This window comes from Anneissia japonica, unplaced genomic scaffold (genome assembly GCF_011630105.1).
Source record: "Anneissia japonica isolate Jap-2015-1 unplaced genomic scaffold, ASM1163010v1 scaffold287919_len575428_cov197, whole genome shotgun sequence".
Lineage (NCBI taxonomy): Eukaryota > Metazoa > Echinodermata > Crinoidea > Comatulida > Comatulidae > Anneissia > Anneissia japonica.
The window spans coordinates 249913-271083 of record NW_022718751.1 but is presented as its reverse complement, the minus strand read 5'-3'; the positions used below and the strand labels follow the sequence as shown (position 1 = coordinate 271083).

At 34.3% G+C, this 21171-nt stretch overlaps 2 protein-coding genes across 5 annotated transcripts; one reads left to right on the top strand and one right to left on the bottom strand.

Annotated features, from left to right (window-relative positions):
• Positions 1–120: 120 nt before the first annotated feature.
• On the bottom strand, positions 121–3652 carry LOC117110606 (coiled-coil domain-containing protein 152-like). Its single transcript, XM_033253366.1, has 10 exons — positions 3623–3652; positions 3051–3128; positions 2845–2950; positions 2621–2689; positions 2400–2464; positions 2093–2195; positions 1564–1649; positions 1392–1475; positions 1068–1160; positions 121–965 (listed from the first exon to the last, which is right to left on the bottom strand). Exons 2-10 carry the CDS (start codon positions 3111–3113, stop codon positions 849–851), a joined length of 786 nt encoding a protein of 261 aa, XP_033109257.1. The 5' UTR covers positions 3114–3128; positions 3623–3652; the 3' UTR covers positions 121–848.
• Positions 3653–4115: 463 nt separating this feature from the next.
• Positions 4116–16675, top strand: LOC117110617 (spindle and centriole-associated protein 1-like). Of its 4 annotated transcripts, XM_033253381.1 has the most exons (16): positions 4116–4154; positions 5791–5898; positions 6599–6646; positions 6976–7054; positions 8882–9080; positions 9356–9465; positions 10187–10326; positions 10932–10998; positions 11318–11481; positions 11996–12154; positions 12978–13070; positions 13801–13906; positions 14148–14571; positions 14701–15108; positions 15527–15629; positions 16319–16675. In XM_033253381.1, the coding sequence occupies exons 2-16, from the start codon at positions 5821–5823 to the stop codon at positions 16364–16366; spliced, it is 2226 nt and encodes a 741-aa protein (XP_033109272.1). In that variant the 5' UTR covers positions 4116–4154; positions 5791–5820; the 3' UTR covers positions 16367–16675. The 4 variants fall into 4 exon arrangements, with proteins under 4 accessions (XP_033109272.1, XP_033109271.1, XP_033109269.1 ...); XM_033253380.1 differs by having other exon boundaries at positions 14151–15108; XM_033253378.1 differs by having other exon boundaries at positions 14148–15108.
• The last annotated feature ends 4496 nt before the right edge of the window (positions 16676–21171 follow it).

The following is a 21171-nucleotide window of genomic DNA, read 5'->3' as shown; positions in this document are numbered from 1 at the left end:
ATTTCCCTCGTCTTTACCATCACAAAGTACTATTTTGGGGTCAATAAGAAATAATTATCAACATTCATGTGACTAAAGATGTTATCACTGGATTTGAGTGTAAATTTTACCAAATGTAAATCTCGAATCTTATTTTTATTATTATAAAAAATATTACATATTCTTGTACTAACACAACCTGAATATTTTTTTCACTTGAATATTTTAAGGATTTTAATATTATACTGACCATATTCTCTTAAGTGTTTTAATAAAATTTGAAAAACATATGTATTATTATTTGTGTGTTATGACTTCCATCTTGATCCAAGAGGAGTGGTACAACTGTTAAAGATGAAGGGATATGTACATAATTCCTGGGCTACCTGTGATTTTGTAACTTCCCTGTAATTTTTCCTTAGAGTTAATTGTCAGCTCACAAAATCTTGTAAAACACATTCGCACATTACAGTAACTATTAATGTCTCAAAATTCTTAATGTACTTAATTTTCTGTTGGTCATGCAACCTCTCCCGTGCTACCTGTTCCACAGCAACACAAAGCAAATGACAAGAAGATGAGGAACGAGACAATACAGCAGGAGAGAATCTATTTTTTACTTCTACAACAAAAAATTCAATTAACTTCATTTTCCATTAAACCAACCCCAACTTCATGGTGTAATCTGGACAACATAAACTCTGCTTTTAACTCAAACCTTGACATGCACAATAATGAGCTGCTGACTAATTAAATCAAATCATAGAATGTTTTTTTGTTTTTTGTTTTTTTGTAATATTACTAGCTATGAGTGCAGTGTAATTTTACAGCATAACATTTTACATAGAACCACAAGCATGCATTTCATTTTAGAATTTCTTCCTCTTCGATGTCTGCTGGTTGTTGAGTTTCCTCTCCAAATCTGCAATCGTTCTCTTCAACGTTAATATTTCTTTATCAGATTCTTCTTTGGCGAACTTAAGTTTCTAAGAGAACAAACAAAACCAAATAATGATGCTATTTCCTATGTGAATAAATTTAATATTAACCAAATGGATTAAGAACAACAAATATTTGTCATATCGAACCTGTCTAAAAATATTGCTGTTACTTGATGTGCTTCTGCTGCCTTGCTGGGCTTTTGTGGCCTGTTTCTGAAGGCGGGAAATCTTGGAATCATACTAAACACAAAACAAATAAACATTAAAATGTAATTACAGTATTTAATACAGTATTTTCCACTTAATAGCACAATATTGATCCTTCTGTGTCATTTTTACATTATATTATAAATATTTAAAAGCTGAAGAATAGATAATAAACTCAACCAGTGTAACACCCTCTATCTCAGCTTCTCTATTAAAATGTATGAAGTTTTGAAAACTTAAAAATAACCAACCAATGTGCATTACTTCCAGTTTTAGTTTGATAATCTCTGTGTGTTTTGCTTTCTCTGCATCAGCCATTTGTTTCTGAAGTGTTCTTACACTTCGTATCTTTTCTCACAAATTTGAACCCTGTAATATCTCATGATTTCATTTTTTGTCTACTAGTAGCTAGGGGGCTTCTTCTATCTAGGCCTACCGCCAAATAGGACAAGCGTTGATGCCCCTTCGGGGTACGGGTTTGACCATCTGCACAGTTGCCCATCATTACGCTGATTAGCAGTCCTAAACTCCGAGCCAATGCAAACTCATAATTTAATATTAATATTTTTTTTAATGACTAACATAAAATGCAGACATGAAATCTGGTGGGATATATATCAAATAGAAAAATGAATTGCCGACCTGCAAAATTGAAGTATAAATAGGTTTATTACCGATCTAACTAGCAAGAAGATGATGATGAGCTTGAGGATGAAGGCTATTTAATTATTTGGCTAAGGCAAGACTTTTTTTTTTATTCATTGTTTCGCATACTTGTTTTTTTAAGAATTTTTTGGTGGAGGGAGGAATAAAAATAAATAAAAATTTTTTTCTTATTTAGGAAATACTCTGTCTCTTATACACATCTACAAAGAAAAAGCACAGTATCTGTATAGCGCCCTCTATAGGTGCTCAAACTCCAAACTTTTTTTTTGTATCTCTTGATGATGTTATATAACACATACCCTCTATTCTGGCATCTTCTGTAACATTGGCTAATGCTTCTTTATGGCTTTCAATTATTTCTTGCCTTTCTTCTTTCCATTTATCTTCCTTCTCACCATGCTCCTAGTCAAATCATGGTAAAATCTTTAATTTCATCATTTAAAATAAAGCTTTTATTTTGTTAGAAAATATACCTTACTTATTTTATTACCAAATAGGATTTGGTAATTAAATTGATGAATCAATGATCTAAACACACACACACACACCAAACAATCTATAGAAATAATATATTTTAACTTTTGTAATACAATTAAATTACTGTACCTTTGCAAGCATTGCTACTTTATTCTGCATATCTTCAATCTGATCTTTAAGTGTTCGGTTTTCATCTTTAAAATAAATATATTATCTTATTATTTTTATAATCCAGGTAATTGGTAGTGTGTATTATTTGGTTATATTAGGCACAATCGAAATACATAGCATATTTTCTATTCATTAATAACTCTTAATATAGTATAGTTGAATTTTGAGATGACATCTACCTTCAATATCACACCTCATTGCTAGAATACCCTGAAGTTTATCCACCAATTTATGCATCTCATTTGCATCTGTTAAAAAATAAGTGTATATAGTGTATACTGCAAGTCTCCATATAAGTATAGGCTATATAAACATTAAAAATACAGGGTTGCTTTCCCATAGCATAACTGACAAAAACAATTGAATCTCAACAGTATTTAATGTTTTAAATATAGTACAGTACCTTCAATTGCATTTTTCTCTTTTATTTCACTGTTTTCACACTGTCTATGTAGTATTTTCTTTTGTAGTTCAAGTTGTTGATTGGTCTCCAATAAATCATCTATTTGCTGAAATTAATTAAAAGCGTTGTAAATTAATTGATAATTTAAATAATAAATATCAATAAAAAAAAAGATTGACTGATGCGATATTGCCCAAGTAACCAACCTTTTGCCAATTGTGGATGTCTTGAACCAGTTGATCCAAGTTTACGTTTCTTCTCAGGGACATTACTTGAACGTCGTTCTAAAACACAGATGATCAATAATAAAACTTTTCCCCTAAATAATTAACTAGGCCTAGGCTAGTAGGAGCATCGAAGTAGTAGGGCCTAGGCCTATGTGAACTAATGAATACCTCCATGCTTTTTGAATGTAGTTTACGCCTAAACTTTATATTTATTATTTATATATTTATTGGTCACAAATTTGAACCCTGTAATATCTCATGATTTCATTTTTTGTCTACTAGTAGCTAGGGGGCTTCTTCTATCTAGGCCTACCGCCAAATAGGACAAGCGTTGATGCCCCTTCGGGGTACGGGTTTGACCATCTGCACAGTTGCCCATCATTACGCTGATTAGCAGTCCTAAACTCCGAGCCAATGCAAACTCATAATTTAATATTAATATTTTTTTTAATGACTAACATAAAATGCAGACATGAAATCTGGTGGGATATATATCAAATAGAAAAATGAATTGCCGACCTGCAAAATTGAAGTATAAATAGGTTTATTACCGATCTAACTAGCAAGAAGATGATGATGAGCTTGAGGATGAAGGCTATTTAATTATTTGGCTAAGGCAAGACTTTTTTTTTTATTCATTGTTTCGCATACTTGTTTTTTTAAGAATTTTTTGGTGGAGGGAGGAATAAAAATAAATAAAAATTTTTTTCTTATTTAGGAAATACTTTTGCCAAAATCATCCAGACGGAGGAGAAAATAAAAATAAAATGTTATTGGTGAATGTAAAATAGGATGTAATAAATGCTTCAAATTTATATAATTTACAACCGCATGTCTGGCAAATAATGTGTAACCAATGTAAAAAAAAACAAAAAAAAAAACAACGTAATAACAGTCTACTGTTTTCGATTTAAATAATTGAAAACAGAAGTTTATTTAAATATCAGTAGTCTTTAATATGTATTTTACTTGATTTTAATTAATAATTGGAAAAACAAATGGTTTAAAAACCGCAATACCGGCAACGACAACACCGGGAATTTCAAGTGGCCAGGTACCACTCTTCTAACATCAGCAGTACACGTAAGTAAAGTTTGTTGATGTTGAGGTTAACGTTGTATGATGTCATTTTGTAAATAATCGTGTAGGCCTTTTACCTAGACTCTCTAGGCTAAAACTAAGTTAGTTTTGGGACTCGTTTAGAATGGAGAGAAGCCTAATTTCTTGGCCTAGAATATAGGCCAGGCCTCCCAGTCCCCGGCAGCTCTGGCCTAGGCCCTAGCCTAGGTTAGGGCCTACTGCTGTACTACCAGAGTACTACTAGGCCCTACTCACTCGATCTAGCCTATGCTGGGCCTAGCCTAGGCTAGTAGGCTAGGCCTTCGCCTTTAGGATACAGGTAGGATAGATAGCATAGGCTAACCCTGCTACTACTATACGCCTGAAGGACTTAAATGGTGATGCTGATGATGGTGACTGGTAATGATGATGATGATGGTGAAGATAAGGATAATGTCATTGTCAATTGAGATGATATGATGAAGGCTGAAAATTTTAATAATTTCTTTAAAATATAACAAATAGGCCTATGTGGGCTTGCAAAGTTATGTTTATTATATGAATTATCTTAAAATCATAATTTGTAGTAGTAGTAAGAAAAGTCTGGTAATCAGTGAAAATTGCTGCTATCCATAAATTGTTTACTAACCAATTATCCATGACTGGCTGATCTGCCACTTGCCAGCTGTGTCGACCTAGCAAATGACAAACTGAAAAAGTAGGACATGTACAGCCGGATGCCAGTCAATTCGAGCGGATTTCAGTTCGAGCGGATGCCAGTTCGAGTGGATGCCAGTTCAAGCAGATGCCAGTTCGAGCGGATGCATTTAGTGCGAACTATAACAAGAGCAAATTTATCGTCGCTGTATTCTTGTATTTGTTTGTTTTAAATGCAAAAAAATGCTCTGATTACTAAGGTTCTGAAAGGTTTTTAGTAGTTTTTGATAATTACTCCATGTTTGAATTACAGTCTTGGCAACTCCGACTACCAAGATGGCTGCTAACAAGTTAAAACTATAAAAGAATTGCGCACAAAAAAGCTTAAAAGGAACGGAAAGTGTATTTTACTAGAGTGCACGAGAAGCACACACACACAAGACGAGTGACCATTATTTTTTTCACAGTAAACAAATTGGGGTGGCTAGCCACCCTATTCACCACCCCTCCCCCTTCTCCAGATCCGCCACTGGTTGGGGCTCTGTATTTAAAAAAGCAAATTATATTTGTAATTGAGTTATGCTACTCACTTATCTATCTGGAACTGTTGTGCACCCCCTTTCTTCCCCTTTGAAAATGTCAAATTTTTTGCTCAAATTATATTTGTAATTGAGTTATGCTACTCGCTTATCTATTCTGGAACTGTTGTGTGCGCCCTTCCCCTTTGAAAATGTCAACATTTTTAGCTCAAAAAGGAAATTTTGAAGTAATTCGTATATAACTCGCACAGGTTGTTGTTCGCACAAGTGGATCTTCTTCCGCTCAAACTAGCATCCGCTCGAAAAAAATTCTGCTCGAATCCGCTCGAATTGACCTTCGCTCAAAGTGGCATCCGCTCGAATTGACTGGTTCCCGTACAGCCCAGGTCCAATTTTATTTTAATCATTAGTGCTGGTTATCTCTAAATAGATGTTTGCAACAGATATAACATATTCTTCTGCAGACTTAGTATTTATGTAGCAAGGATGACAAAATGTCATTTCAAAGGATCAGCAAAAAAACAAATGTTGGAACGAAAAAGAAGAGAACCAAGAAGCAACCAGCTTGGGATGTGAGTCAAATGTTAAATTGTACATTTTTCTGTTCAGTCATGTGGACCCAATGACCAGGGAAGTGTGCTTTAGAATCCCAAGGAAGAGGCGCATTATTTATAAATGCCTATACCAGTACCACTACCAGTACCAGAAATACTCTTTCAATTTAACATAAGTACTGGTCTTCAGATTCAATAGTAAAACAATCATGTAACAAAGTAATATAAAATCATGATAGGTAGTAGTTAAATACTCTTTTTAAATATATTTAATTTAATGGTGTCAAATTTTCAACAATACTGAATAGAGAATGTTTCATTTGTCCATTACTGTACAAAATATAACAATATAGTAATAGAAATTTATCTTGGAACTTAATTGTTCTGACCACCTTTTCATCGGAAGTTGATATCTGATGCTTTAAATTTTTAAATTAAATTTTAAATTGCATTCTTAGTCGGGCGGGTGGTTTCCCCAGATTTCACCAAAGCCGATATTATTTAAATTAATAATTTTACATAACAGTTATAAAAATGCTTTAAAAACTTTAATGATATTAACAATAATGGAAATGTAATGTTTAGTTTTTTGTGATGGATTTTATTATTTCATTTAACTCTCAGTTTTGATGTTGTAAACCATACGTATAAAAAAAAAAAACTGTTATGGTATTACCGGTGATATAGAAAATTAATTCTTCAAATTGTTTTATTTCAGGATACAGTTTCAGATCTCACAGTGCACAAAATGAGCCCAGATGAACAGGTACTATTCAATTGAATTATAATTTTTCATGTCTTAAGAAATTTCTATTTGTACATAACTCACCATTCCGTAGTTCCTATTATTTAATTTTTCTGCAGCTGGTTAAACTTTCAGGTAGAGCTGGTGGCAAGTTATGTTTTTATTTTAATAGGCAGTTTATTAGCATTATTAGTAAAAGAGCCAGGGGAAAAACCTTTATCAATCAGTTAAAACATTGAATAGTTTCAAAAGGATGGTAAGCAACTCCAGCATTAATTTGCATAGTGAAAAAAAATAATACCACATTTATATGTAAAATAAAAAATTGTAATTTTTTTTTTCTGTGTTAGATAAGGAGGAAGCAGGTTCATAGGTCAAGTAACCTTGAGGCAGTTAGAAGTGAAAAGGTGGCCAAGACATTGAGAAGAGGTAAATGTTAAGACCAAAATGGAGGTAGAAGGGCAGGGTTTTACTGTAGCATTGTGGTAATAGTTTATTTAATTAAAAATGTATCTGGTGTTTGACCCCATTAAAAAATCTCTTCATATTAATAATTATTCCAATTGCTTTATCTAGGCATTTGACATGGATAGAAAGCATTCTGTTGAAAGAATTATAATGTTTAGACTAAAGCAATATAGTTTCCAATAATATTATGTACAATACAATTGACTCTGAATGTACACAACTACAAATTTCTTTGAGAGCACAGAATTTATAAATCCAAATGTGTGATCAAATTTTTAGTACACGTAATACTACATGACATAGCTTCAGATAATTCTGGTCCATTGTGTACTTTTGCTGCTGTTTTGGAGGCAAAAATACACAAACGCTCTTAGGCCTCAACTATGTGCAAACTTCATCGTCTGTGCACATTAATTAAGTTTTCTTTGACAAATACATGTGATTTTCCTACATATGAATATGATATGACATGACATCATGATGTCAGTTTGTGTGCAAATCACGGATGTTTGTTACAGAAACCATTGTAATGCCAGATAGAGCACACATCCTATAATAGATAGATAGATAGAAATCTTTCTTTATTCTGGATACTCAGTCAGTAGTGTTACACTGTTCTTCCCTGAGGTCCAGGCTATTATTTAAAACTACACTTTACTACAAAATAAAATTAAAAGAAAAATGCATAAAAATATAAAAACAGTATATATATATATATATATCGTTCTTGGCAGCAGTCAACAAGGCTTTGCTTGGTTCATTGGCATGTTAGAGGCTATGGCTGATTTATTACATCTCATCAAAGAACATAGAATTCTAGCAAGGTAACTGCACTTGCAAGATTCACACGTTTGCTGAAAAATTAAAAAATATATATATATTTTAATTTAGTTAGTAAATCATACTACATGTTTTAAGTCAGCATTTATATATGTCTAGTCTATAATAACTGGTACATAATGCCATGAAAAAACATTAAATCCATCTATACGTGCGTAACTAGGCCTAAGGCTGCAGAGTCACGACCACCACTACACACAGACGCCCACCCAACACAACACACATACAGTACATACCCTGCAGTGCAGATAGAGCCTAGGCCTAAGCCCTACATGTATTTCGGGATCGATATTAAAATAAACTTCATTTTTCGGAAGACTGCTTAGTACCAAAACCTATTCACTATATTTTTTTTAGTATTGTAATTAAAGAACTGAAGCTTACTTGAAAGAAAAAGTATTTTTTATGCACCGATTCTGTTCCAAATCTTCGCGGCGAAAACTTTGGGCCCCATCCATCATTCCCATGTGATTTCTGATTTCGTTAATTTGTTGAAATTTATTTACTCAACTGACAGCCATCTCATTAAATGAGGTCGGCGCTGGATGCAAAAGATCGTAACATGGAGGATAAACAAGGCGGTTCTACCACGCCTGCCTTGCCCTGGTGTTGTTATTTTGATAAACAACTTAAATAACAACTCCCTGGCCTTGTTTATGACATTTTATGGCTGAGCGAGCGCCATAGTATATTGGCTTAAGATAACAATTTTTGTTTCATTGCTCTATGACATCGTGGAAATCACATTTTTCGTGAAATTTTCGGAATATTTTTAAAAATCGGGAGATATTAATAAAAATCGGGAGGGCGGGAGACAGCCTAAAAAATCGGGAGAAACCCACGATTTTCTGGAGACTTGGGATCTCTGTATATAGGATGTGTCCAATCTGTGATATTGTCAAGATTACTGACTTCCTTGGGTTTAATAGTGAGACCGTTCTCTTTCAGCTCGAACCAATAGTTTAGATGATTCAAAAAGTGCCTTCCTGCGGGAGGTCCTCTACGACCAAGCGCAGCTAAGTGATGTCATTGCCCACAGTGATCGTGTCATGTCAGTAGTGAAAGACCTGTTTGCAGACGATCCACGTCGACGTGAGGCCATTCCAAACGTGACCCTTGCTCCTCAGATCTCTAACACACATGAGAGGTAACTTTTTTGGTGACATGTATTTTTTACGCAAAGCAATTTTATGTGTTAATAAATAATTATAGGTTTCTTTCCCTGAAGATGGTTAGAGTACAATCCAAATGGTTCTTCTCAGAACCGAGATACCATCAAATTGAGATTTGTAGCTTAACATGCCACGTGGTGTCCTGAAAATCTATAATTATTTATTAATTTAATTCACCCTGCAAACCTTCAAAACCAACTCTATGTATTAATAAATATAATGATGGTAATTGAAGTTCCTTTAAATTTAGATTGCAGGGACCAGTATTTGTGCGGCCACACACAGACAGTCAGCTCACCACTCTCAGCGAGTCTGTAATGAATGCCTATGCTCTGAACGAAGTCACCAGTTCTAGCCAAGGTAATACAGCAATTATGGTGATAATGAGGTAGCGGCAGTTTGGCGTAGTGGTTGAGGTTCGGACTTTCAATCGTAAGGTCAGGGTTTTCGAGTCTCCGCTGTGCAGATTCGTTTGTGTCCTTGGGCAAGACACTTTAGCTACATTGCTTCAGTCCACCCAGCTGTATCAATGGGTACCAGCAAACTGCTGGGGACTAACCTGCGATGGACTAGTGTCCCATCCAGGGGGAGTACAATTCTCATCGGCTTCACACTATAGAAACTGGGGATAAGCTCCAGCCCTATGAGCCCCAGTGGCTCAAAAAGGATTTAGTTAGTTAGGTGATAATGATAATGTTGATGATGATTATGATTTACAGTATATCTTAATGATGAAATAACATGTAGGTGTATTTTTGTTGACATATATTTTTGTTGTTACATTTTGTACGAAGTTGTTGTTTTGGATGCATCATTAGGTATTTTCCAACATGTGCCGCTGTTTCAAAAGTGCTATCCAATAAATATCTATCTATCTAAGAGAACAAATGGTGGTTTTGATGTTGATAGCGTTGATATGCTGTAGATGATGTTGGCTCATAAATAATGTTTTATCGTATCTTATAGGGTATTATCTTTTTGTGAAGGTTTCTTATATATGAAATTCTATAGGTTTTGTATAGGAATCATTGGTAATTCATAAATACTAATTAAAATTCATGTTAATTATGTTTTTTTTTAGATTCTACATTAGAACATCTGTCTTCAGATGAAGAGAAGGAGAATATTCCAAAAGACTTTCCTGGAAAGGTTGTTGACATGGACAGGTTTCAGAGGTTCATAAAATCACAACAGAAAAATGCTTCACAACCTGATGTGCAGGTGAAGTATTAATGATATTAAATAATGAAAAGAATAATAATTATGATGAAAAAAATAAACCAGGGTTTATTCGATTATTCCAGGTTTCTTGAATAGGAAAGCACATATTTAGTGTTTTTATTTTATAAGTAATCACAGACTAATATTAAATTTCAAGATTCAATTTATTATCATTCACAAAAAAATACATGATATTTGTTTTTCTAAACCTAGTACACAAATACAAACACATAATATAAACAATACATAATATATAATAAATACATAGCAACACAGATAGATAATTTCTGCATTTGCTAGAATAGGGGTGAGCATAAAAATCGGTCGGAGGGCCGCACCCAAACTTTGAGCTTCCAAAAACCCCAAAGCACTGCTTTTACACCACTTTATTCTCAGTTTTAATGTTACATTTCTCATAATCGGTGTTGGGCCGTAAAATATAAGGTGTTTTTTAGCCATGTTGCTTGGCGAGCCGTACACATAGGGTTTTTAATTCATTTTCGGGGCCGCAAAAAACATCACTGTCAGGCGCACTTTGCCCACCTGTGTACTAGAAAGTAAAAGTAACTTTATTGTATACTTTTTTGTACACTTGTTTTATGCAGATACTTCCTGAAAGAGGTCCAAGGAGCAAAATAATTTTTGATATTGGTAACATAAGGAAAAAAAGTGGTGAGCAAAGATATAATATATTTCATGAGTATTTGCTATGACTTGACTTGCTATGTAAAATTTATAACATACATAGATTTCTGTGCAATAGAATAATTAATTAAATACCTTTAATTATAAAATTAACACTTACATACTTATTTGTGTGCCACACAAGCATAACACTTTTGCATTGCACTTACTAAATAAATACATTCATCTACATTCTAGAATAATAGTTTACTGCTTTTTGTTTAATCTGAGATCAGTTTACCATTATCAATGGTACATTACCTCATCTGTTAGTGAATCATCCCTAATTTGTGTGATACATTAACAGGTGGCATAAAGACACCAGAACCAGGAGATGTGTCAGTAGATTTAACAGGTGAAACATTGGCAATCAATGATACTACAAAAGTGAAAAAGAAGAGTCAAAGTAGAATTGATCAGGAGCTGGCCAATCAGAAGGCAGCGCAGAATGATGCGAATGATTTAACTAAGGTTTGTTACCATGGAAATCTAAGATAGCTTAATATTATTAGATTATTAACATAGTTCTTTTCATTATCAACATTATAATTATCATCATCACCACTACCATAACAATGATGATGAACATTTTTTTTGAAAGATATAAATCATCGTTCATTCAATATTTATTCAGGCAAGCTATATGCATTCACTCATTCTTTCTTCTATTTATTCATTCACTGCTTTATGTTCATACAATACAGTTCACCCTCCAATTGAGACTGGCTTTGGGATCTAAAAATTTGGGGTGGTCTCCACATAGAGAGTTAGATTAGTATAAATAGATTGAAATTGCTATTTGGTTTTTTTGTAAAAGTCATCTCGAATTAGAGGGGTCTCGAATTGGAGGGTGCACTGTACCTTCATATTGTACAACATCATCATTTTCATCATCGTCATCTTTTTCACTTTAAATAACCAAAGGTATCAACATCATTGTAGATATTTTTTATATGTTACTTTTATTGTGTTCCACTGTTAATAGGTTATGCAGGGCCTTCAGCAAGATATTTCCACCTATGAGGAGCAGAGTGGCAGAAGGTCATCACAAATATCCTCTGGTGACATGGATAATAACTCAGGAGTTGGATACACTGCAACACTGCTAAACACCATCAGGAGACTGGTTGGTTACTTAACCCAGGTAACACTACTAATTTGCAAAATAATACAGATGTCAAAGATGCTCTCACAAGTTGATTTAATAATTAATTTTGAGCCTTCATTTTATCCATCAATACTTATTTAAATATAAACATCCACAGCTCTTCGCCCACGATGAGCTGTAAGAAGCAGGTAGCTTCATAAGCCTACCCACTGACCTTGATGTGAACCTATGTGAGCCATACAACATTTGGACATAAGAGAGTCAGTTCCATCGTGATTTTATGGTGATTTCTGCTACAAAAAGAACCATTAAATTAAATTACCGCACAATCTCATCATAACATTACAAGTGTTAATAATTTAATTATACTGCTGTGTGACTGGACATTACTTACTTTTTTTTTTAAATTGACCTTCTATTATGACTTACCTACAAACTCAATCAAATTACAAAAGCAGTTACATCACCAACAATCAGTCAGTGACCAATTTTCATAACCTTACAAGTGTTGATTATACAACTGGACAGGACATTAGTTACATCATGGATGGTTACATGGTGATTAGTTTCTAATTTTGACCTACAGGTTGACCCTCAGCTAAACATTAGAATGCAACCATCAAACTAAATTTCAAGACTAGACATACAACCCATCTTTTAATGATCAATTACAAGTGTTAATTACATTTGCTGTTGTACAGGACACCAGTTACATTGTGATAATTTCCTTTAATTTTGACCTTTTAGAATGACCTTCAGGTACAAGTAGAATGCAACCATCAAATCTTATTACATTACAAGAGCAGTTAATTACATTGCTGTTACTTGGTAATAAATTCTTTAAATTTTGACCTTTTAGAGTGACCTTCAGCTACAAGAAGAACGTAATCATAGAATCTTATTACAAGAGCAGTTACACCACCAACAGTCTCTCATTGATGTTCTCACTGTAGTAAGTAATTTTAATAAACAAAAAAAAAAACAAATGATTGAAACTCATTCTTTTCATATTTAAATTTTATTTTCAAAGCTCTCAGTTTAAACAGAATACTAAAATTAGTAATTTTCATGTTTTCAATATTAAGCTGCTATCAAAATGGCCATTGAGATGCTTTACTATGTAGTCATTTGCACCAAGGGTTGAAGCTGTCTCTTATACACATCTAGATGTGTATAAGAGACAGGTCGTAGGGGGTCCGGGGCATTCCCCCGCGAAATTGTTGTGTTCTAGACGCCCGAACATAAAATTTGAGGCATTCTGGGCTATCATTTTTTTCTTTTTCTCTCTTTTTTTCTTTTTTTCCTTTTTTCCCCCCTTTTTTTATCTCCCAAAAGGGGGGGCCGGGCCTCCCCCCCCAAATCCGCCCCTGATTTGGATCAGTGGTGGTGGTGGTGTCAGGGGCATCAGACAGACCTGGACCACCTGTTGTCCGATAAAAATATTATTAACGTTATTTTGATTGCCAGTCCCTAATAATGTGATCTAAAAGCACAGTTTTGGTACATACTAAGCCATAAACACTTTCCCCATGTACCCTATGAAGGATTTTTATTCTTGGAACCTGACCAAGGCTCTAGCTGACCTCTTGGTTTTGTCCCCCTGTTGGCAAATTTCTGGAGCCACCACTGTATATGCCATTGTTAGTGAACTTGAAGAAGTAAAACTTATGTTATACTTGCAGGATGTTATGAACATAAAGGACCAGTTTATGAATTTAAACATCAATGATGGAACTCATCAACAAGCTAATCTACATGACCCCATTCTGGCAACACCATATGAACATGGTAAGTTTTTGTTGTTAAAAAACATTAATCAGACTAATCTCACTTATTTTTTACTGCTGTGGCATTTTATTTATAGCAAATATTTCTTGTTTACTTTCGCAGTCTTTGCATTATGTTTGACCTTTTATGTACATCACTTGCACAGAAACATCAAAATCATTTACAGCCATAAGATTATTTTTGTTCAACTTTTACCTTACATTCTCCGTTAAATCTTTCTTAAAACTTCATTTTCTTTCAGAAGTACAAGAAGGTTCACATCAGCAAAGTCCAGTGCCACACAAGACACAGGTAAAGGCGCAAGATACTCATGAGAAACCTTTAAACATTCATGATGGTAATGGTCCAGACAATACTGAAGAAGCTATCTCTAGTAGTACTTTACCCAGCAAACCTCCTCCAACTGATGTCATACATGGATGGACTCCTGAATGGTCTCAGAATATTGAAGCTGCAACATTGCCTGGTGGTAGATCTCTGAAAGATCTAATGTATGTTGGTAGGCTGAGCCATGTCCAGCCAGCGTCAACAGCTCTTCTGTTGTCACCCCCAAGGCAGAAGGATCGAAGCATGCTATCACACCCTCAAGGTATAAAACATCCCCACAGGAACCTTCGTGATGAAAGACTGGAAATGTCCAAAATAGATTTTAAACCCCCTCAAACTGCCAGCGATCTTTTGTATGACAGGAGTCTTCCTTTGCAAGGCATTGGAATTAATGATACTTCTCATGGCACTAAACTGACTTCATCAGTATATCAAAGTGGAAGGGAAAGTCCTCCCTCTGGCAAAGATGCACCGACCAATCTCAATTCTGTAGTACAGGACAACCATCCACAGACTGCTTCTGCTACCCAGGATATCATATATGATCATGGAGTTTTCCCGATCCTGCAAACATCACTTGCCCCAGCATCAAATGTATCAGATGCCCAGTTGGACATCACCCGCAGAATGCAAGCACTTTCCCATCAGCATGCCCAAGCTAAGCTTCGGCTAGCTCAACTTCAGACTGAATCTCTGGTACTCTCACCAGCTGTCTCACCGATCCCTTTCCAGGTTGAAAGTCAACAACCACACTCTACTGCTGAAGGAAATCAAGGTCAAAGAATAACTGTGTCTCTTCCAAGGGTTGAAGAGTTAGAGATCTCGGCCACTAGCACACCATCACCAAAGAGCAACTTAAGTGAACTGAAAAAAAGGTATTATTAATGAAAGATACACCATCTTTGTGGAGCTAATGAATTGTAAAATTGAAATTAAACATTAAAAATTGAGTACATTGTATATTTTAAGTAATTTATTAGCTTTCAATTTAAAATTGAAAAATTAAAAATTTGATTAGTGTCAACTATTTTTTTAGCAGTACATGTCATTTGAAGTTGATATTTTATGTAATCCTTTTAAATGAGCATTTTAGTTTTTTACCAGATTTTTTAACTGACTGTTTTTTAAAGATATATATTTATTATATATTTATTTGTACCTGTACATAGAGACAGAAGAATATAACATATTAACAATCTATGCATACAGTCGTCGTAGTAGTTCAAAAGATAAACTTCTTTGATAAAAAAATTCTATGTTGCATTATAATTATAAGTTCTATATTTATTACAGGCAAAGCTCAAGTAGAGGAAATGCTGGCAAATTCTCCTCTAAACAACGTATACCAACTACCATCCACCAGGGGAGCACACCCCTAGCAGATTCTCGGAAAAAGGTATGATTTCATTGCCAACATGAAAGTTAATCATGTGTTAAAGAATTTGATAAAAAAAACTTACTCAATTATAATTATGCAAATAACTTCACTAAATATTTCCAACAATTCAAGAGTCACATTTATGATTAACAATTTTACAATATGTAAAATTGCTATTTTTCCACATTAGACACAGAATGCATTTTCATTTAAGTTACTATTATTACCAGACAATTTTAGGTTTTATATAAAATGGTATTATTTATGCATCTGTTATTTGGAAAGGAAAATATTTTCTTTGTCTATTTCAATTAAGCACTAGCTCTTTTAGTTAACAGTGGTCATCCCAGGATATTCCGGATGGAGAGTTTGACATCCCCAATTGGGTTGGGAGGGGGAATGTCAATTTTTCCAACTGGAGCATGAGTTGGCTGAGGCAGCCCAGAATCCCTTAGAGTGTGTCCCATGGAAACTCTTGACAATTTAAGGATTTGAAAGGCTTGTTTTTTCATAATAATTTGTTGCTTTCCATCATGTAAACACAAGGAGAAAAAACAGGAATAACAAAACAAGTAATTTAAAAATTGAAAGCTGGGGACAGTTGACCGGGACACTGGGGCCTGGTTCAACTGCATTTTATTTGATTTCATGAGCTCAACCAAGATGTTATAATTATCTTTAAATATTTGTGTTTTAATTTCTTTCAGGGGACCGACGAAGGATTCTTTGCACTCACAGCACATGTTGGCAGCTGAACATCAATCATCTAATATCTCTGGATTTGAATAATATACTGTACTGTCTAATTTCTGATTAAACATTTATATTGCCGAGTATTGCCCCTAAAATAATGTTATTTAAAATTCAATGTGATATGTCATGCTTCCCGTCTTCATCCGCACACTTGCAAGATCACAGAATTTCTTATTTAAAAAAGAACCAACATAATGCAATTTATATAACAATAATAATAATAATAATAATCTGTACAGAAAACATAATTACGTATGTATATAAAAGTGTGAAATTAAATGATTTTCTATTGAATTTTCACATAGCTAATAGTTTTGTGTTTTTGTTGAGTGCATTTGCAATTCATCTGCAACAAAAGAGTACTTAAATATGTAACAACCTTACCACATGTACTGAATTGTATAAACACATGTCTATTTAATGTAAAATTTGATGCATATTTAAAATATGCATCAAATTTTTCATTAAATGCAGAATAAATTTTTATTCATTTCACAGAATCCCATTTACTGGATGTAGATTAAACACAAATGCCTGCTGAAAAATTTGACAATTACGGTTTTCAAAGGCTTTTATATATATAAAATATGTGTTAAAGTAGGCTCTGCCCTGGACTCCCTAAAAAGGACAATTACATTGACACTGTAGACGGCTGTCCTGATCTAAAATTGTAAGGCCCCATGGAATATATATTTTAGAGCCACCACTGACAAGAGGACACAAATGAATGGACAATGTGGAATTTCAACCCCTGACTTTATAGTTGGCTGCTTCTGTGTCATTCACTTCTACGAATGTATTGAAAGAATGTGAAAATTACTCCTATAAGCTACCTGAAAAGAAAATGTCTTAGAGTCTATAAATGCAACATACATAATAATACTTCAGTTAGCAGTGAAGCTCTTAAAACTGAACATTATGAACAATATATTTTGTAAACAGATCAATCGTTACCTGGTGGAATCAAATGGTACTTTATTCAGTAGGAGAAACAATGAATTTACTATGTTGATAAATCCATGAGTGACCCATGTTCCCAATGAACAAGAATAAGAATAAGATAATAAACATGTATTTCATATGCTTATGTTAATCTCTCATTTCAAGGTTATATATATATACATGTATGTATATAGTATATAGGAGATTAGAAGTATCCATAGGGGGAAACTAAAACAATGAAGAGGGTTAAAAACAGTACCTTAAGGCGAAAGAAGTGTCGCTAAGGGAAAACTAAAAGAATAAGAATAAGATAATAAACATGTATTTCATATGCTTATGTTAATCTCTCATTTCAAGGTTTTTATATATACTTAGTTATAAACCCTGGGATATTGTGTCATTCATGTTTTACAATTCGCCTGATGAGTGTGGCCCCGTGTGGTCATATGAAACAGATTTGTAGCGATTAAATATATGAAGTAACCAAGTTCATCTGCTATTGTTTTATTTCTATTAAGCTCTATCTGAGATTTTTAATCGAACACATAATAATACAAACTCAAATAGAAAGAACATTTAAGATAGATCGTTTTACCTAAAAGAAGGGCCTCTGATCAATGTGTATTGATGATGAAAGAATACCGTATGTTTGTAATAAATAATACCATGATGAAAATGCTTATATTTAGTTTCAAACACACGTGTGTGGCCTATATTATAGGATACTCCCTATGTTGTATTGTTTTGTATATTTAGGGGGTGGGGTGGGTATGATAAATTACTAATCGGGAAAATTATTACCTTTGCCCCCCCTGACCCAAGACCCCTGTTACGTGCCTGATCATCTTCACCATCATCATCTTAACCATAATCATCTGCACCACCATCATCAACAATGATTATCAGGCCTAAAAAAATTGTTTGTTTGCTGTCACATTGTAAAAATTTGAATACAGGGGCGGGTGGAAAAAGGGTTTTTTTTTTTTCGTAAAATCATAGAAACATCGTGAAAACTGTGTGATTGTGCGATTTTTTCACGGAAAAACGATTATTTATTATTATTATTATTTTTTTTAAATTTAACTAGTAAATATTTCTATATGACATGGATCTGTGTCAAAATCGACGGAAAAGTGGTTTCCATTTGATCTTTTAAACTTAGAAAAGAAAGTTTTTGGTCTTTATGTTATGTTTCACCTAAATATATACTACCGTGTTCTGTGGCACTTACGGACCTTGTGAATGGAGAAATGACCAAAAAACATTACCACAAAACAGCTTGGAAAAAGTAACTCCGTTTTAGTTTTCAGTTTCAGCATGTTCAACATCCAGAGAGCGGGTGTTAACGTTCTTGAGACCCCTGCGAGTGAATACCATGTCTGTAAAAGTGTGTTTCTGTTCTTTAGTATTCAAGTTTTCGCTCTTCGTACGCTGGTCACTTAAATGCACGATAGAGCTACTTGCTCGGCCCCAGTGAACTGAACGGAGGGAGGAAGCAGTGCGACCCCTAAGCCATGATGATGCACTGAACCTAGCATAGCCATCCCGAGTGCCTGTCAGTTGACCGAGACTCCCTGTGCATCTCCCCTGCAGTCTGTTAATCGCCTAGTCCTGTCAAGTATCACCGCCAAGCAATCATCATATGATGCCGCAAGGCTAAGTACCCAACCTCGCCAAGGCTCGGGCCTTCGCCAAGACCCGGGCCCAGACTCAGCGTAGGGTTACCGGCGTATAACCGACAAGAAGCCTCGTCGACCCCGGAACCCGTCAGGGAGAGAGTCAGGTGATTATATTTTACATGTGATTAGAATATATTTGGTTCAATTGTACGTATGGTATTGGTGTTATATCCTGCAGCAGCAATCAATGAGGATACATTATGGCCAATTTTTTGTATTATTGTACAGCAAAATTTGCTTTTTTTTTGCCTTATTTAATAAAATAAATTTTAGTGATTTTAATGAACATTTAGTATTATCTTAAAAGTATAAATCAAATAAAAATAAAGGCTACTAAAATTGTGTTAAAATATATTATAAAATATGCAAATGATGAATATGAAACAATTGGAAATGTCTAGAGGCGTTTCTATCTATAAACTTTAAAGCAAATGAAATGCGAGACTTTGAATAATAAAAAATAAAAATAAGTTTTTTAAAGCAGCTGTAGGTGCCACCAGAACGCAAAACTTCTTTTGCAGAAAATTGGCCAAATTTTCAAGTTTTAATTTCATAATCGTGTTTTGTTCATAGTTACCAACCTTAAAAATTTGTAATGCGTGAGTACACCAGTTTGTTGGGGGAGGGCAGGGCCTGGGGTCTAGAGGTGGAGCCCTGAGGATCTGAGCATTTTAAGCTGTTTTAAATTGATTTCAAGGAGTGTTTGTTGACAATACCAGGTACAAAAATATTTTTAATAAAGACACATACAATTAAGTTTAATTTCAGCACCCGAACTATGTACACAAACATTTCATTACTTACACAAACAAAAATGAATAGGCATACTGATTAATGTTTAGTAGCGCGTCAGTGAATTAAGTCACGTAAATACTGTCTACTGACTCAAGTTTAAACTGCATCAAGACCGTTCTTATATTTGTAATAAAACCAATTTCTTCTAATTTAAATATATTTTCCCCTGAATTTGTGACAATTCGTTATTACGCATAGACCTGCGCTAAATGAGTAACAAATTTATGATCACGCATGTGTTTCTGCAAAATACTTAATTTCAGCACCCGAACTATGTACACAAACATTTCATTACTTACACAAACAAAAATGAATAGGCATACTGATTAATGTTTAGTAGCGTGTCAGTGAATTAAATGACGTACCAGGGACGTATGGGGGAGCCGTGGGAGCCGCAGCTCCCTCCGAACCTTTGTACACACTGTGTTAAAATTTTAAAGCTTGTTCTTGCTAGCCAATACAAATTCTTTCAGGGGCGGATTTAGGGGGGGGGGCGGCCCGGCCCCGGCCCCCTTTTGGGAGGTAAAAAAAGAAAAAGAAAGAAAAAAAGAAAGAAAAAGAAAAAAATGATAGCCCACAACGCCTCAAATGTTATTTTCCGGCGTCTAGAACACAAAAATTTCGCGGGGGCATGTCCCTGGACCCCCTAGGACATTGTTGTCTCGATCGGCCCAAATTTCGGCCCCCCCTCTACACAGTGTTAACATTTTTAAGCTTGTTCTTGCTAGCAAATACAAATTCTTTCCCAGGATCACTAAAAATAAATACTTCTAATCTAGGCCTATGTAAATATGCATCAGCACACGTTATACATATGCCTACTACTATAATAACACATAGGCCTAATCGTGATTTTTAAAAATCTTAAATCTGTAATTCCCAGGCCAGGTCTTTCAGATACAGAAATTTGATATTCTATGGTTCAGTATATGATGTTGACATAATTAATGTCGAAATGTTGAATTAATGTCGAAATACTGAATCCCAACACGATGGCGTGTATTTCAATACTTGGAGTACTGTATATATTATAGCCTACTTTCTTATTAATCAGTGGACCTTTCGGTTTATGGTTCAGTTTGGTTTTTATCATTTTGCAAGCTTTATAAAGTTTTGTTTTAATACTACAGCTACTAATAATAATAATAATAATAATAATGATGATGACAATGATCATGATGACGATGGTGATAATAGATATTAATATTAATAATATGAAAAAGTGAAAAAATTGTTCTAAAGGCGAAAAAGTAAGTTGTGATTTGTTGATCACAATTATTATAATATAGTTAAAGCTTAGTAAGCTATAGTTAGGCCTAATTTGTCTTGGATATTAAGTAGATCCCTGATAAAAGTATATGAGAAATTTGTTGGCGCTTCATTTTGACTAT